The 18197-nt window shown below is 50.8% G+C and overlaps 1 protein-coding gene across 1 annotated transcript in view; it reads right to left on the reverse strand.

Moving 5' to 3' along the window:
• The window catches only part of CATSPERD (cation channel sperm associated auxiliary subunit delta), a 57173-nt gene that overhangs the window by 4876 nt on the left and 34100 nt on the right, over positions 1 to 18197 (reverse strand). Inside the window, exons 12-19 of the mRNA XM_058428126.1 lie at positions 17608 to 17721; positions 15005 to 15094; positions 13821 to 13879; positions 9932 to 10010; positions 7087 to 7139; positions 4947 to 5021; positions 2779 to 2907; positions 905 to 1082 (exon numbers count right to left, since the gene is read on the reverse strand). Coding sequence (XP_058284109.1) covers positions 905 to 1082; positions 2779 to 2907; positions 4947 to 5021; positions 7087 to 7139; positions 9932 to 10010; positions 13821 to 13879; positions 15005 to 15094; positions 17608 to 17721 — 777 coding nt within the window. The remainder of the gene's footprint in view (positions 1 to 904; positions 1083 to 2778; positions 2908 to 4946; positions 5022 to 7086; positions 7140 to 9931; positions 10011 to 13820; positions 13880 to 15004; positions 15095 to 17607; positions 17722 to 18197) is intronic.

Genomic DNA, 18197 nt, shown 5'->3' on the forward strand with positions numbered 1-18197 from the left:
TCCCACTGCTCTGTAGTGCATGCACCAACTCGCATTATAGAAACACACACTGAGGCTGAGCGTGGTGACTCGTGCCTATAATCCATGGGAGGATCGCTTGAGCCCAGGAGTTCAAAGCCAGCCTGTGTTACACACTGAAGCCCTGTCTCTACAAAAAAAAAAAAAAAAAAAAAGATACAAAAATTAGCCGGGCATGGTGGCGCACACCTGTATTCCCAGCTAATTGGGAGGCTGAGGTGGGAGGATCACTTGAGGCTTGAGTCTTCAGTGAGCTGAGATTGCACCACTGCACTCCAGCCTGGGAGACAGAGTGAGACCCTGCCTAAAAGAAATGAAAATAAAACAGATGCATGCTGAGTAGGACAGCCTGGGAATTCCATCCATCCCTCACTCGCAAGCATTAGGATGGTCCCCAGGCATTTCTCATCATCAGCAAAGCCCCCTGAACACCTTGGTGCCTGCGTTGCCCGTCCTTCAGTCAGTTCCTTAAATCCTCACAGGCCTTGTACACCCCTAAAAGGAATTGGAGTTCCCGATAGATCCCTAAAGGACCTTCCAGTCTTTTGCAGTCATGATCTCTGCTCACTGCAACCTCTGCCTCCTGGGCTCAAGTGATTCTCCTGAGTAGCTGGGAGTACAGGTGTCCGCCACCATGCCCGGCTGATTTTTGTATTTTTAGTAGAGACGGGGTTTCGCCATGTTGGCCAGGCTGGTCTCAAACTCCCGACCTCATGATCCGCCTGCCTTGGCCTCCCAAAGTGCTGGGATTACAGGCGTGAGCTACCGCACCCGCCCAAGTCTTTCATTCCGTACTCAGTTCCATGGCCGCGGGGTATCCTCATGCACTCTCCCACCCCCTGGGGGGCTGCTGATTCTTCTGGAAGTAATCCTAGGGTCCTGTTACCTCTCTGTTCCAGAAGAAGGGCCCTCCAAATTCCTTTATCATGGTGGTCCAGTTCTGCGGCTGGGAGGTGCACATTGCCGACTGGGCCGTCAGGGAATAGGAGTACGAGAACTGCCCGTTCACCTCCAGTAACACATACTCGGCGTCGACGACCTCCTGGAAACTGTCTTTTCGCCACCTAGGACACAGGCACGGGACAGGGCTGTGCGGGGAGCAGGGACAACCCAGGAAGACCCAGGCCACAGCCACCTGGACGGCTGCAAAACCGCTTGTGGGGTGGGAGGTGACAGAGGAAACCAAAGGACGCCTGCCACTCCCAGGTGAGGATGCCGTGTGTGGGCTGCGGGGAGGCCGGGAGACAGAGTTGGATGGATGGGGAGATGGGCAGCAGCCAGCACTGAGCATTGATAACAGGGAGGAAGGAAAAGTCTGCTCGGAGCCAGGCACCGTGGCTCACACCCATAGTCTCAAAACTTTGGGAGGCCAAGGCGGGAGGATCACAAGGTCAGAAGATCGAGACCATCCTGGCTAACACAGTGAAACCCCATCTCTACTAAAAATTTAAAAAAAAAAAAAAAATTAGCCGGTCACGGTGGCGGGCGCCTGTAGTCCCAGCTACTTGGGAGGCTGAGGCAGGAGAATGGCATGAACCCGGGAGGCGGAGCTTGTGGTGAGCTGAGATCGCACCACTGCACTCCAGCCTGGGCGACAGAGCAAGACTCTGTCTCAAAAAAATAATAATAATAAAAAAATAAAAAAAATTAGCCGAGCATTGTGGTATGCAACTGCAGTCCCAGCTACTTGGGAGGCTGAGGCAGGAGGACCGCTTGAGCCTGGGAGGTTGAGGCTGCAGTGAACTGTGTTCATGCCACTGCACTCCAGCCTGGGCAACAGAGCAAGACCCCAACGCAAAAAAAAAAGAAAAAAGGAAAGAGAGAGAGAGAGAGAAAGGAAGGAAGGGGAGGAAAGGGAGGAAAAGAAAAGAAAAAAGAAAAGAAAAAGAAAAGCTATATGAGGTCATAGGATGTAGGGTGGACCCTGATCTGATAAGACTGGTATCCTTATAAGAACATGAAGATGGCCAGGCGTGGTGGTTCACACCTGTAATCCCAGCACTTTGGGAAGCTGAGGCGGGTGGATCACGAGGTCAGGAGTTCGAGACGAACCTGACCGACATGGTAAAACCCCATCTCTACTAAAAATACAAAAACTAGCCAGGCATGGTGGCACGTGCCTATGATCCCAGATACTCGGGAGGCTGAGGCAGGAGAATCGCTTGAACCCTGGAGGTGGAGGTTGCAGTAAGCCAAGATCATGCCATTGCACTCCAGCCTGGGTGACAGAGCGGAAAAAAAAAAAAAAAGAACAGGAAGACAGCAGGAGTGCACAGGCATAAAGAAAAGACCATCGGCCGGGCACAGTGGCTCACACCTGTAATCCCAACACTTTGAGAGGCCAAGGCAGGCGGATCATCTGAGGTCAGGAGTTCAAGACCAGCCTGGCCAACATGGTGAAACTGCATCTCTGCTAATTAGCTGAATGTGGTGGTGGGCACCTGTGGTCCCAGCTACCTGGGAGGCTGAGGTGGGAGGATTGCTTGAGCCCAGGGGACAGAGGCTGCAGTGAGCTGAGATCATGCCACTGCACTCCAGACTAGGTGACAGAGCAAGACCCTGTCTCAAAAAGAGAAAAGGTGTTCCAGGGAGAGGGCCCTGGGGGCCAGTGGGGCTGGGGCAGGAACACGGTGGGAAACAGTGACCATCATCATTTTGAAGGATCTAGGGGAGCCTGGAGGGCCAGGCTGGTACCCCAGTGTCAGGGAGCATGAGGCCCTGCCACCGTCCCCACCCTGCAGCACCCCCCTGGGGTCTTACAGCTCCACCACGGGCTTCCATGGGGTGTCATAGTAGACGAGGAGAGGACAGCCCAGCTGCTGGTAGGAGTAAAACACGTGCAGGTCCTCGGAGGACTGCTGCCCCTGGAAGCCGGGGTCGTAGAATTCCCTTCAAGACACCAAGAAGCAGAGATGGGGAGTCTGTGAATTCCTGCCCAGTCTGCCAACCCTTCACAGCCGCGGTTTCTTTTTTGCAAATGGGGATCGTCCATGAGAGTGGGTGCAGGTGGCATCTGAGGTGGGCGATTGAGAGCCATGGACCAGATAATACTGGAACTTCCGTTCTAGTTAATTTTTTGGCTGGAGCACAGTAATGCAATCATGACTCACTGCAACCTCCACCTCCTGGGCCCAAGCAATCCTCCCACCTCAGCCTCCCCAGTGGCTGGGATTACAGGCACGCGCCACCACACATGGTTAATATTTTACATTTTTGTAGAGATGAGGTCTTGCTGTGTTGCCCAGGCTGGTCTTGAACTCCTGACTTCAGGTGATCCACCCACCTCAGCCTCCCAAAGTGCAGGTATTACAGGGGTGACCCACTGAGCCTGGCCGGTTTTTGCCATTACTTTCAATGGCAAAAACTGTAATTACTTTTTTTTTTTTTTTTTTTTTGAGACAGTCTCGCTCTGTTGCCCAGGCTGGAGTGCAGTAGCATGATCTCGGCTCACTGCAACCTCCGCCTCCCGGGTTGAAGAAATTCTCCCACCTCAGCCTCCTGAGTAGCTGGGACTACAGGCATGTGCCACCACGCCTGGCTAATTTTTGTATTTTTAGTAGAGACGGGGTTTCACCACATTGGCCAGACTGCTCTGGAACTCCTGAGCGCAAGTGATCCCCCCGTCTCGACCTCCCAAAGTGCTGGGATTACAGGCATGAGCTACCGCGCTCGGCCAAAACCATAATTACTTTTGCACCGACTAATAAATCACCCAGTTTAAGGTATTTTGCAATACAGCCCACATAGACTAAGATGACACTCCCCTCTGTGTCCTCCACAGGTTCCAGTCACTGCCCCTTAGCAGCCCGGAAGCACCAGTTTAGGCCTCAGTTCTAAATGGGTAACTGACTCTTGACTTGCATTTGAGGGGTCAGGTCTTACAAATCACATGGAAGCGTGCACTCGCGTGGCAAGGAGCTCCCCCATGCTGGGTGCAATGAGGGGCCTTGATATGGCTTGGATATTTGTCCCTTCCAAAGTTCCTGCTGAAACTGGATCCCCGGTGTTGGAGCGGGGGCCTAGCCAGAGGTGTTTAGGCCACAAGGGCAGAGCTATGAATGGCTTAGGGCCATATTTATGGTACTGACTGGGTTTTCAATCTCAGCTTCCATGAGAACTGGTTGTTTAAGAGCCTGGCACCCCCTCCCCCCATCCCCCCCTCATTTTTTTTTTTTTTTGTCTCTAGGTTGCCCAGGCTGGTCTCAAACTCCTGGCCTCAAGCAATCCTCCTGCCTCAGCCTTCCAAAGTGTCGGGATTACAGGCGTGAGCCACTGCTCCCGGCCATAACTCTTTTCTTTATAAATCACCCAGCCTCGGGTAGTCTTTTAAAGCAGCACAAATTGACTGAGGCCCAGACTCTCGTATCGGTGTGGCAGCACAAGCTCACTGAGCGGGACAGCATGTGGGACCAGCCAGCTGAGGCAAGAGGATCACTTGAGCCCAGGAGGTCGAGGCTGCGGTGAGCTATGATCGCATCGCTGCACTCCAGCCCGGGCCACAGGGCCAGACCCTATCTCTTAAAAAAATAATAGGCCGGGCGCGGTAGCTCACGCCTGTAATCCCAGCACTTTGGGAGGCTGAGGCGGGCGGATCACGAGATCAGGAGATTGAGACCATCCTGGCTAACGCGGTGAAACCCCCTCTCTACTAAAAATACAAACAAATTAGCCGGGCCTGGTGGCGGGCGCCTGTAGTCCCAGGTACTCAGGAGGCTGAGGCCAGAGAATGGCGTGAACCCGGGAGGTGGAGCTTACAGTGAGCCGAGATGGTGCCACTGCACTCCAACCTGGGCGACAGGCAAGATTCCATCTCAAAAATAATAATAATAATAATGATAATAATAATAATAAATAAATAAAATTCCTAATTTGCTCTTGGCTTTTGCAGGCCCAATGGTCGCCTTGGGTGTCAGGTGTTGCTGGCTTACTTCTCGATGATGAAGCTGTAATTGTCTTGCAGGGTCAAGGGGTCCAGGATGCCCTTGGAACAGGCAGAAACTTTGCTGCAAGCAAAAGTGGACATTGAGCAATTGCATGACCTCACAAGGAACCAAACCATTATGGATGGGGCAGAAAGGGAGAGGCTGGGCGTGGTGGCTCAGGCCCAGCACTTTGGGAGCTGAGGCGGGCGGATCACCTGAGGTCAGGAGTTTGAGACCAGCCTGGCCAACATGAGGAAACCCCGTCTCTACTAAAAATACAAAAAGTTAGCCAGGCGCGGCATCATGCGCCTCTAATCGCAGCTTCTTGGGAGGCTGAGGCAGGAGAATCGCTTGAGCCTGGGAGGTGGAGGTTGCAGTGAGCTGAGATCGCGCCACTGCACTCCAGCCTGGGTGACAGAGCAAGACTCTGTCTCAAAAATAAATCGATAAAAATTAAAATAAAATAATTAAATAAAAAAAGGAGGGCAGGCCGGGCGCGGTGGCTCATGCCTGTAATCCCAGCACTTTGGGAGGCGGAGGCGGGCGGATCAGGAGGTCAGAAGATTGAGACCATCCTGGCTAACACAGTGAAACCCCGTCTCTACTAAAAATTCAAAAAAAATTAGCTGGGCGTGGTGGCGGGCACCTGTAGTCCCAGCTACTCGGGAGGCTGAGGCAGGAGAATGGCGTGAACCTGGGAGGCAGAGCTTGCAGTAAGCCAAGATAGCGCCACTGCACTCCAGCCTGGGCGACAGAGCAAGACTCGTCTCAAAAATAATAATAATAATAATAATAATAAAAATAAAGGGAGGGCACACCTTTGTGTCCAATGCATGAGCAGTTGCCAAATGAGCAGATATGGAAAAAAAAAAAAAACCTGAGAGACACCAACTCTGAGAGTGGCATGGCAGGAAATGGCTCTGCACTTTGCCATTAGAGGTGTAGCTGGTCTGGCTTTTTTTTTTTTTCTGGGGGACGGAGTCTCACTCTGTGGCCCAGGCTGGAGTGCAGTGGCGCTATCTCGGCTCACTGCAAGCTCCACCTCCTGGGTTCATGCCATTCTCCTGCCTCAGCCTCCCGAGTAGCTGGGACTACAGGTGCCCGCCACCATGCCCAGCTAATTTTTTGTATTTTTAGTAGAGACAAGGTTTCACCGTGTTAGCCAGGATGGTCTCAATCTCCTGACCTCATGATCTGCCTGCCTCGGCTTCCCAAAGTGCTGGGATTACAGGCATGAGCCACCACTGATCTGGCTTTTTTAAAAATTTATTTTAAAAATTGTGTTAGGCCAGGCGTGGTGGCTCATGCCTGTAATCCCAGCACTTTGGGAGGCTGAGGCAGGCAAATCACTTGAGGTCAGGAGTTGGAGACCAGCCTGCCCAACGTGGTGAAACCCTGTCTCTACTAAAAGTACAAAAATTAGCCAGGCATGGTGGTGGGTGCCTGTAATCTCAGCTACTCAGGAGGCTGAGGCAGGAGAATCACTTGAACCTGGGAGGCAGAGGTTGCAGTGAGCCGAGATCGTGCCACTGCACTCCAGCCTGGGCGACAAGGCAAGACTGCATCTCAAAAAAAAAGTGTATTATCACCAGCAGGTGAAGGAGGGGAGGCTAATGTGCTGGAAACAAACTTAACCTATTAGGGTGAATCATTTAACTTTTTAGTATGGAAATAGTAAATATATGCAAAACTAAACAGAATGATCGAAAGTCATCCACCTCAGCAATTGTTACCATGTGGCTAATCATGCCCCATCAACTCCCCTCCTCCCCTCTCCCCACTCCACTCCAATATCAACATACTTACTTCTTTTTTTTTTTTTTCCGAGACAAGACTCTTGCTGTCTCACCGAGGTTGGAGTGCAGATGCAGTGGCTCAATCTCAGCTCACTGCAGCCTCCACCTCCCAGGTTCAAGTGATCCTCCAGCCTCAGCCTCCCAAGTAGCTGAGATTGCAGGTGCCTGCCACCATGCCTAATTTGTCTTTTTTTTTTTTTTTTTTTTCAGTAGAGACAGGGTTTCGCCATGTTGGCCAGGCTGGTCTTGAACTCCTGAAACTCCTGACCTGAAGTGATCTGCCCACCTCGGCCTCCCAAAGTCCTGGGATCACAGGCGTGAGCCATGGTGCCGGGCCTCAACATACTTACTTCTGGATGACGATCTTTTTATCCAGGTCACAGCCAACTGAAATCAGTGTCGACTGCAGAGGAGAGAGATGGAAATGCGGACCCAGGTCAGTGAGGGTCACCCAGACACAGTGAACCCTATACAGGGACACACTCCTGTGGGAATGGTTTGGAAACCATGTGGCCTGGATCCCAATAGCATGTCCCTGGATGCCTGGGATGCACTGTAACTGCAGCTGGCCCTGCGGAGCTTAAGCTCTGAGAGCCTGGGCTATGGCTAAACTCCTGGTGTTGCCTGACGAGCTTTTAGTGGCTTCACGGAGACCAGAATTAACTTTTTCTTTTAATTAATTAATTTTTTTTTGAGACAGAGTTTTTGCTCTGTCACCCAGGCTCGAGTGCAGTGGCCCAGTCTCGGATCACTGCAACATCCTTCCCCTGGGTTCAAGCAATTCTCCTGCCTCAGCCTCCCAAGTAGCTGGGATTACAGGTGCCTGCCAGCACACCCGGCTAATTTTTGTATTTTTAATAGAGACGGAGTTTCACCATGTTGGCCAGGCTGGTCTCCAACTCTTGACCTCAGGTGATCCACCCGCCCGGGCCTCCCAAAGTGCCAGGAATACAGATGTGAGCCACCCTGCCAGGCCCAGAACTAATTTATGAGCCCAGCACGATCCTTGGTACACAGAGAGCATGGGGAAAAAAAATGCATGCACACATGTATGAATGAATGAATGAGTGAATGAATAAATCAATGGCCTAGAATGAATAAACAAAAAGGAGAAAGAAGACAGAGAGAGCAATTGGGGGTTACTCTACAGCCTTGGGGACATGCTTCTCAAACTGCAGTGCATGGCACCCTCAGAGTTATACAATGGAGTCTAAAAGCCACAGGACCAAGGGACTTTTAGTATTTGAAAACTGTTTTGTATTAAGACAAACGTGGGCCAGGCGCAGTGGCTCACGCCTATAATCCCAGCACTTTGAGAGGCTGAGCCAGTAGGACTGCTTGAGGCCAGGAGTTAGAGACCAGTCTGGGCAACATAGTGACACCTTGTCTCTATGAAAAATAAAACTTAGCTAGGCGTGGTGGTGCACGCCTGTAATCCCAGCTACTTGGGAGGCTGAGGCAGGAAGATCACTTGAGCCTAGAAGGTTGAGGCTGCAGTGAGCCTTGATTGTGCTACTGCGCTTCAGCCTGGGAGACAGTGAGACCCTGTATCTAAAAATAAAAAACAGCCAGGCGCTGTGGCTCACACCTGTAATCCCAGCACTTTGGGAGGCCAAGGCGGGCAAATTGCCTGAAGTCAGGAGTTCAAGACCAGCCTGGCCAACGTGGTGAAACCCCATTTCTATTAAAAATACAGAACATTAGCTGGGCGTGGTGGGGCTTGACTGTAATCCCAGCTACTTGGGAGGCTGAAGCAGAATTGCTTGAACCCAGGAGGTGGAGGTTACAGTGAGCTGAGATTGCACCACTGCACTCCAGCCTGAACAACAAGAGTGAAACTCCATCTCAAAAATAAATAAATAAATGGCCAGGCGCGGTGGCTCACACCTGTAATCCCAGCAGTTTGGGAGGCTGACGCGGGCGGATCACGAGGTCAGGAGATTGAGACCATCCTGGCTAACACGATGAAACCCCATCTCTACTAAAAATACAAAAAAAAAATTAGCTGGGCATGGTGGCGAGCGCCTGTAGTCCCAGCTACACGGGAAGCTGAGGCAGGAGAATGGCGTGAACCCGGGAGGCAGAGCTTGCAGTGAGCCGAGATCGCACCACTGCACTCCAGCCTGGGCGACAGAGTGAGACTCCGTCTCAAAAAATAAAAAAATAAAATAAAATAAAATAATAAAGCAAACCAAAAAGCAAGACAAACATGGATTTACCTTAGAACAGAATGCAAGATTCATATCTTAAAAACAAAAAAAATTGGCCAGGTGCAGAGGCTCACACCCGTAATCCCAGCATTTTGGGAGGCTGAGGCAGGAGGATCACAAGAACAGGAGTTCAAGACCAGGTTGGGCGCAGTGGCTCATGCCTATGATCCCAGCACTTTGGGAGGCCGAGGCGGGCAGATCACTTAAGGTCAGGAGTTCGAGACCAGCCTGGCCAACATGGTGAAACCCAGTTTCTTCTAAAAATACAAAAATTAGCTGGGCATAGTGGCGCATGCTTGTAATCCCCGCTACTCGGGAGGCTGAGGTTAGGAGAATTGCTTGAATCCAGGAGATGGAGGTTACAGTGAGCAGAGATCGCACCACTGCACTCCAGTCTGGGTGACAGAGCAAGACTTCATGTCAAAAAAAAAGGAGTTCAAGACCAGCCTGGCCAACATGGTGAAACTCCATCTCTACTAAAAATACAAAAATTGGCCAGGCACAGTGGCTCACGCCTGTAAGCGTGGGAGCTTTGGGAGACTGAGGCGGGCAGATCACCCAAGATCAAAAGTTCAAGACCAGCCTGGTCAACATGGTGACTGCCTGCATTCAACTGCCTCAATCATCCCCTTCCTAAGCCCCTGACACCCCCCATCCTACTTTCTGTCTCTATGAATCTGATGACTCTAGGGACCTCCTAAGAGTGGAATCACACAGGATTTGTCCTTTCGTGCCTGGCTTCTCTCACTGTGTGGGATCTCCTCGAGGTTCATCCATGTGGAAGCATGCATCGATAAATTTTTTTATGCCATGAATGTTTATTTTTATTTTTAATTTTTTTAGTTTTTGAGGCAGAGTTTCACTCTGTTGCACCCAGGCTGGAGTGCAGTGACACTATCTCAGCTCACTGCAACCTCAGGGCCAGCTTCCATGAGTGTTAACACTTATGACACCGAATATGGGACAGCAAAGGTTTGGGACCTACCAGTGGCTTGATATCCACACATGAAATTTCCTTGTTTGCTATGTCCACAGTTAAGGTAGACATGGTCGCTCTCTTTAAGCTGCAAGGCAATGGAACCTGTGTTACTAGAGAACAGCCCCCCTGTAAACGACACAGCTGCATTCCATTCATCCTTCAATCCATTCAGTCATCCACGCATCCATCCATCCATCCATCTCATCCATCCTTCCATCCATTCATTCCACCCACCCATTCATCCATCCATCCATCCATCCATCCATCCATCCATCCATCTCATCCATCCTTCCATCCATTCATTCCACCCACCCACATGTCTGTCCATCCATCCATCCATCCATCCATCCACCCATCCATCTCTCTATCCATCCACTCATCCATCTACCCATTTATCGATCCATTCCATCCACCCACCCATCCATCTATCTATTCACTCATCCATCTATCCATCTATGCATCCATCCATCCATCCATCCATCCATCCATCCACCCACCCACCCATCCACCCATCCACCCAACCATCTATCCATCTCTCTATCCATCTATCCACTCATCTATCTACCCATTTATCCATCTGATATGGTTTGGTTCTATGTCGCCACCCAAATCTCATCTCAAATTGTAATCCTCACATATCAGGGGAGAGACCTGGTGGGAGGTGATTGGATCGTGGGGGCAGTTTCCCTCTTGGTGTTCCTGTGATAGTGAGTGAATTCTCACAATATTTGATAGTTTAAAAGTGTATGGGGCTGGCCTCAGTGGCTCATGCCTGTAATCTCAGCACTTTGGGAGGCCGAGGTGGGCGGATCATCTGAGGTAAGGAGTTCGAGACCAGCCTGGCCAACATGGCGAAACCCTGTCTCTACTAATAATACAAAAATTAGCCAGGCATGGTGGCATGTGTCTGTAATCTCAGTTACTTGGGAGGCCGAGGCACAAGAATCGCTTGAACTCGGGAAGTGGAGGTTGCAGGGACTGGTGATCACACCGCTGCACTCCAGCCTGGGCGACAGAGTGAAATTGTGTCTCAAAAAAAAAAAAAACTGTATGGCAGGCCAGGTGCAATGGCTGTCGCCTGTAATCCCAGCACTTTGGGAAGCCGAGGCGGACACATCACCTGAGGTCAGGAGTCCAAGACCAGCCTTGCCAATATGGTGAAACCCCATTTCTACTAAAAATACAACAACAACAACAAAATTAGTCGGGTGTGGTGGCACACACCTGTAGTCCCAGCTACTTGGGAACTATAGTCCCAGCTACTTGGGAGGCTAAGGCAAGAGAACCGCTTGAACCCAGGAGGTGGAGATTGCAGTGAGCCAAGATCGTGCCATTGCACTCCAGCTTGGGTAAGAAGAGCGAAGCTCTATCTCAAAAAAATAAAAAGAGAATGTATGACAGTTTCTCTCTCTCTCTCTCTCCTGCCGCCATGAGAAGACATGCCTTGTTTCCCCTTCACCTTCCGCCATGATTGTAAGTTTCCTAAGACCCCCAAGTCATGCTTCCTGTTAAGCCTGAGGAACTGTGAGTCAATTAAACCTCTTTTCTTTATAAATTACCCAATCTCAGGTAGTTCTGAAAACAGTGTGAAAACAGACTAATACACCATCCAGCCATCCATCCATCCATCCATCCATCCTTCCATCCATCCATTAATTTCTGAACACTGGCCGGGTGTGGTGGTTCATGCCTGTAGTTCTAGCACTTTGGGAGGCTGACGCGGACGGATCGCCTGAGGTCAGGAGTTCAAGACCAGCCTGGCTAACATGGTGAAACCCCGTCTCTAGTAAAAATACAAAAATTAGCCGGGCGTGGTGGCACATGCCTATAATCCCAGCTACTCGAGAGGCTGAGGCAAGAGAATCACTTGAACCCAGGAGTCAGAGATTGCAGTGAGCCGAGATCATGCCACTGCTAAGGCAGGAGAATGGCTTGAACCCAGAAGGTGGAGGTTGCAGTGAGCCAAGATTATGCCATTGCACTCCAGCCTGGGCCACAAGAGCAAAACTTCGTCTCAAAAAACAAACACACAAACAAACTTCACAAAACTGACTCAAGAAGCAGTGAAAACTCGATAGAAGGCTTTCAGTCAGCATTCAGACATTTTTTTTTTTTTTTTGAGATGGGGGTCTCGCTCTGTCGCCCAGGGTCAGGGTCTTGCTCTATTGCCCAGGTTGGAGTGCAGTGTCATGCCCATAACTTACTACAACCTGAAACTCCTGAGCTCAAGCAATCCTCCTGCCTCAGTCTCCTGAGTTGCTGTGGATCTCCTGAGTTGCTGTGATTATAGGCATAAGCCATCACACCGGGCCCCAAATTTTCCATCTTAACCATTTTAAGTGCACAGTTCATCAATATTAACCACATTCACAGAGTTGTGCAACCATCACCACCATCCATCTCCAGAATTTTCTCATCTTCCCCAACTGAAACTCGGTCCTCATGAAACACTCACTCCTCATCCCCCTCCCCAGCCCCTGGCACCCCCATCCTACTTCCTGTCTCTGTGACTCAGACCATTCTAGGAACCTCCTAGGAGTGGAATCACACAGGATTTGTCCTTTTGTATCTGGCTTATTTCACCGAGCATGTTGTCCTCAAGGTGCATCCAATCTAGCCTGTATCCTGTGTCAGGATTCCCTTACTTTTTTTTTTTTTTTTTCTGTCACCCAGCATGGAGTTCAGTGGCAAAATCTCGGCTCACTGCAACCTCTGCCTCCCGGGTTCAAGCGATTCTCCTGCCTCGGCCTCCCGAGTAGCTGAGACTACAGGTGCCTGCCACCATGCCTGGCTAATTTTTGTATTTTTAGTAGAGACAGACTTTCACCATGTTGGCCAGGCTGGTCTCCATCTCTTGACCTTGTGAGCCGCCCACCTCAGCCTCCCAAAGTGCTGGGATTACACCCGCCTCAGCCTCCCAAAGTGTTGTGAGCCACGGCCCCTGGCCTTTTTTCTTTTTGAGATGGAGTCTCACTCTGTCACCCAGGCTGGAGTGCAGTGGCACAATCTCGGCTCACTGCAAGCTCTGCCTCCTGGGTTCAAGCAATTCTGCCAAAGCCTCCTGAATACCTGGGATTACAGGCGCCCACCACCACGCTTGGCTAATTTTTGTATTTTTAGTAGAGATGAGGTTTTGCCATGCTGGCCAGGCTGGTCTCGAACTCCTGACCTCAGGTGATCTGCCCGCCTTGACCTCCCAGAGTGCTGGGATTACAGATGTGAGCCACTGCGCCCGGCCCAGGACTCCTTCCTTCTTAAATCTGAGTCCTATTGTGATGTGCAGAGGGACCGCGCTGTGTTCATCCCTTCATCTGGTGATAGACCCGTGGGCTGATTTTTGCCTTTTGGCTGTTGTGAATCCCGCTTCTGTGAGCACAGGTGTGCAAACAGCTCCCTGAGTAGCTGGGATTACAGGCGCCCGCCACTACACTTGGCTCATTTTTGCTTTTTTTTTTTTTTTTTTTTTAATGAGACGGAGTTTCACTACTCTTGTCGCCCAGGTTAGAGTGCAATGGCACGATCTCGGCTCACTACGACCTCCACCTCCCGGGTTCAAGCAATTCTCCTGCCTCAGCCTCCCGAGTAGTTGAAATTACAGGTGACTGCCACTATGCCTAGCTGATGTTTTTTTGTATTTTTTAGTAGAGACGGGGTTTCACCATGTTGGCTAGGCTGGTTTCGAACTCCTGACCTCAGGTGATCCACCCACCTCTGCCTCCCAAAGCACTGGGATTCCAGGCGTGAGCCACTGCGCCTGGCTCTTGTAAAGTGTTTTAACCGCCTTGTTTTACTGTTCTGGAGCTGGGGGTCTGGTCTCAGCTCTGCTTCTGTTCGCTCCTGCTAAGGGAACCCCTGTAGGCAGCCCGGTCCCCGCCTCTGCCAGGAGACAACATACCTGGAAGTGAAGTTGGAGTCGGTCCTGCCCCAGTGCTGCTGCTGTTTTAGGAAAATATCCTGTGGGGTAAAATCCGAAATGTATCCGTGCAACACCATGGGCGTCCCCCAGCTCAGGACACTGGGAGAGATGGGGTGTTGGAGGGGACGTTGGGGGACGAACCTGGAAGCCGCTTAGCCCCACTCTGTTCCTCTTTTGTTGTTTTTGAGATGGAGTCTCTCTCTGGCCCAGGCTGGAGTGCATTAGCACGATCTTGGCTCACTGCAACCTCCACCTCCCAGGTTCAAGTGATTCTCCTGCCTCATCCTCCCAAGTAGCTGGAACTACAGGTAAGCATTACCATGCCTGGCTAATGTTTGCCTTTTTTTTTCTTTTTTTTGAGACTGAGTCTCGCTCTGTCGCCCAGGCTGGAGTGCAGTGGTGCGATCTCGGCTCCCTGCAAGCTCCGCCTCCCGGGTTCACGCTGTTCTCCTGCCTCAGCCTCCTGAGTAGCTGGGACTACAAGCGCCTGCCACCACGCCCGGCTAAATTTTTTTTTTTTTGTATTTTTAGTAGAGATGGGGTTTCACCATGTTGGCCAGGCTGGTCTCAAACTCCTGACCTCAAGTGATCCACCCGCCTTGGCCTCCCAAAGTGCTGGGATTCTGGGTGTGAGCCACTGGGCCCAGCCAAGCCCTGCTCTGTTCTAGTCCCACCGCCTGTGAAAGGCTTCTGGAAGCTCACAGAAACAATGGCCCCAATATGATGGCTCCTATTCCCTTGCTCCCTGAGTTCTGGGGACCCATAGTGAGGAGTGACTGTTCTCCTCACTCACCCAGATGTGATGTGATGAGCCTGGTTAAAGGAGTTTGCTGTCACCAACTTGCACCTGGTCAGGCCCCTGCCCTGTGGAAACTGCCCCCACTCAATCCTCATGCCTCAGTTTACCCAGCTAACTCAGATCTCTGGCTACCCTCCCCGGGCTGGGTTAGGCTCCTCCCTGTCATGCCATCTGGGTCTCTCCCACGTGACACTTTAATGAGGTCAAGAGTGTGGGTGATGGCTGCCTGATCATCTTCCCACCGCGGGGCACGGCCAGGGGCTATGTACCCTGGAAACGCCTCAGTTTTTATGCTGATAAGGGAAGGAGGAAGAGGGGGCCCCTCAAGGGACAGGCGACAGGGTTTGGTGGGGACGCGACTCACCAGTTTGTACTTGGTGTTCCCGTCTAACGTGTAACCGCTCTCGTAGAAGGTGGCCTGGAACCCCAGGGAGTGGGGGTTGCTCACCATCACCTGGGAGTGGGAGAGAGTAGCTCAGGCTGCACAGAGCCAGCAGGCAGGACGGGGCGACAAACCCCCGCAGTGACCCCAGCACACCTTCAGATGAAAAATCAGGGCCAGGAGTAGTGGCTCATGTCTGTAATCCCAGCAGTTTGGGAGACCAAGGTGAGAAGACTGCCTGAGCCCAGGAGTTCAAGAGCAGCCTGGGCAACACAGCGAAATCCTGTCTCTACAAAAAAAAAAAAAAAAAAGTTGGCCAGGCGTGGTGGCTCATGCCTGTACTTCCAGCACTTTGGGAGGCTGAGGCAGGCGGATCACCTGAGGTCGGGAGTTTGAGACCAGCCTGACCAACATGGAGAAACCGTGTCTCTACTAAAAATACAAAATTAGCCAGGCATGGTGGTGCATGCCTGTAATCCCAGCTACTCGGGAGCCCGAGGCAAGAGAATCGCCCAAATGGAAACTCTGTCCTCATGAAGCAATAATTTACCTACTTTTAAATTTTTTATTTTTATTTATTTATTTTATTTTATTTTATTTTGAGACGGAGTCTCACTCTGTCACCCAGGCTGGAGTGGTCTCAGCTCACTGCAACCTCCACCTCCCAGATTCAAGTGATTCTCCCACCTCAGCCTCCTGAGTAGCTGGGATTACAGACATGTGCCACCACATCCAGCTAATTTTTGTATTTTTAGTAGAGATGGGGTTTCACTATGTTGGCCAAGCTGATCTTGAACTCCTGGCCTCAGGCAATCTGCCCACCCTGGCCCCCAAAGTGCTGGGATTACAGGTGTGAGCCACCGCGCCTGGACAAATTTTTTATTTTTTTAAGAGATGAGGTCTTGCTCTATTACCCAGGCTGGAGTGCAATGGCATGATTATAGCTCACTGCAGCCTCAACCTCCTGGGCTCAAGTGATCCTCCTGCCTCAGCCTCCTGCCTCAGCCCCAAGTAGCTGGGACTACAGGTGCATGCCACTACACCTGGCTAATTTTTATTTTTTTAATTTATTTTTATTTATTTATTTATCGAGACAGAATTTCACTCTTGTTGCCCAGGCTGGAATGTAATGGCATGATCTCGGCTCGCCACAACCTCCGCCTCCCGGGTTCAAGTGATTCTCCTGCCTCAGCCTCCCGAGTAGCTGGGATTACAGGCATGTGCCACCACACCCGGCTAATAATTTTTATATTTTTTTGTACAGACGGAGTCTCACTATGTTGCCCAGGCTAGTCTCGAGCTCCTGGGTTCAAGCGATCCTCCCACCTCAGCCTCCTGAAGTACTGAAATTACGGGTGTGAGCCGCCGCGCCTGGCTCTCATGTAATTTATTGAATCCTATACTAACAGCGAAAAACAGAAAGGTTATATCAGTACTGGAAGTACAGCGTCTACTGAATGTAATCGGTTTTGTGCTGTTGTAAAGTCAAAAAATTGTGGGACCATCTGTACTTGCAATTAATGTCTAGGCTTAGACACTTGGATTTTGGATCGAGAAACATCCAAGCACTTCCTGCTGGGTGGGGGAAGGCCACAGGGGTCAGGGCTCTTAGCTGCTAGCAAGAGAAGCCAACTCAGGCTGAGTTAAGAAAATGAAGCCAGCAGGGTGGCTCACACCTGTGATCCCAGCACTTTGGGAGTCTGAGGTGGGTGGATCACCTGAGGTCAGGAGTTCAAGACCAGTCTGACCAACATGGCGAAACCCCGTCTTACTAAAAATACAAAACTTAGCCAAGCATGATGGCACGCACCTGTAATCCCAGCTACTTGGGAGGCTGAGGCAGGAGAATGGCTTGAACCTGGGAGGCAGAGGTTGCAGTGAGCCAAGATCGTGCCACTGCACTCCAGCCTGGGCGACAGAGCAAAACTCCATCTCAAAAAAAAAAAAAAAAAAAGAAGAAGAAGAAGAAGAAAACAAAAGAAAAGAATAGAAAATGAATTTATGGGCAGCTCAGAAGGATGGAGGAGCCACAGAGACAGCACAAGAGCGGCCAGGTGGCCAGCTGGACAGCCACAGTCTCATCACGCCCAGACATGCAGAGGCTCTTCGAGGGGGAAGACACATAGAAATGGCTGGGCATGGTGGCTCACGCCTGTAATCCCAGCACTTTGGGAGTCCGACGTGAGCAGATCACTTGAGACCAGGAGTTCAAGACCAGCCTGACCAACATGGGGAAACCCCGTCTCCACTAAAAATACAAAATTAGCCAGGCGTGGTGGCACGTGCCGGTAATCCCAGCTACTCGAGAGGCTGAGGCAGGAGAATTGTTTGAGCCCGGGAGGCAGAGGCTGCAGTGAGCCGAGATCACACCACTGCACTCCAGCCTAATGGACAGAGCGAGGTTCTGTCTCAAAAAAAAAGAAAGAAAGAAAGAAAGAAACATAGAGACAATTTCTATGCAGAATTGTGAGTGTGTGAGTAGCGTCTCTCCTTGTGGGGGATGCCAGGGGATTTCCAGAATCTGGGAGTGGGCACCAGGCTGTGGCTGAGAATCCCAGATAGCAGAAACATCAAGATGTACTTACCAGAGGAATCAGGGATGTGCCTGGCTGCGGTATCAACGAAGCAGTCAATTCCAGCTGGCTGTGCATGTCAATGGTATACATCTTGTATATAAATTCTCCTGTCAGAACCTCTATCTAGTTAGGAAGGCAAAGAAGAAAGACAATCATGCTCCTGTTCCCAGAAAGAAAGGGCAAGGAGGCGGGAAGGAGGAAGGGACCATCCTGGTGCTGCAGCCTGAATCTCCACTTGCGCCTCTGTCTTCCCCACTAGACTCTGTATTTCCAGATGGGCACAATGCCAGCCCCTCCCTTCTCTCCAGAAGTATCCCCCGACCCTGACATTCGCAGTAATTGCTTCTTTCTGTTCCTTTCTTTTTTTTTTTTTTTTTTTGAGACAGGGTCTCGCTCTGTCACCCAGGCTGGAGTGCAGTGGTTTGATCATGGCTCACTGCAGCCTTGACCTCCCAGGATCAAGCAATCCTCTTCCCTCAGCCTCCCAAGTAGCCGGGACTACAGGCGTGCAACCACCATGCCTGGCTAATTTAAATTTTTTTTTTTTTTTTAATAGAGTCAAGGTCTTACTATGTTACCACGCTGGTCCCAAACTCCTG

The sequence above is a fragment of the Hylobates moloch genome, unplaced genomic scaffold (genome assembly GCF_009828535.3).
Source record: "Hylobates moloch isolate HMO894 unplaced genomic scaffold, HMol_V3 SCAFFOLD_15, whole genome shotgun sequence".
In the NCBI taxonomy this organism is placed as follows: domain Eukaryota; kingdom Metazoa; phylum Chordata; class Mammalia; order Primates; family Hylobatidae; genus Hylobates; species Hylobates moloch.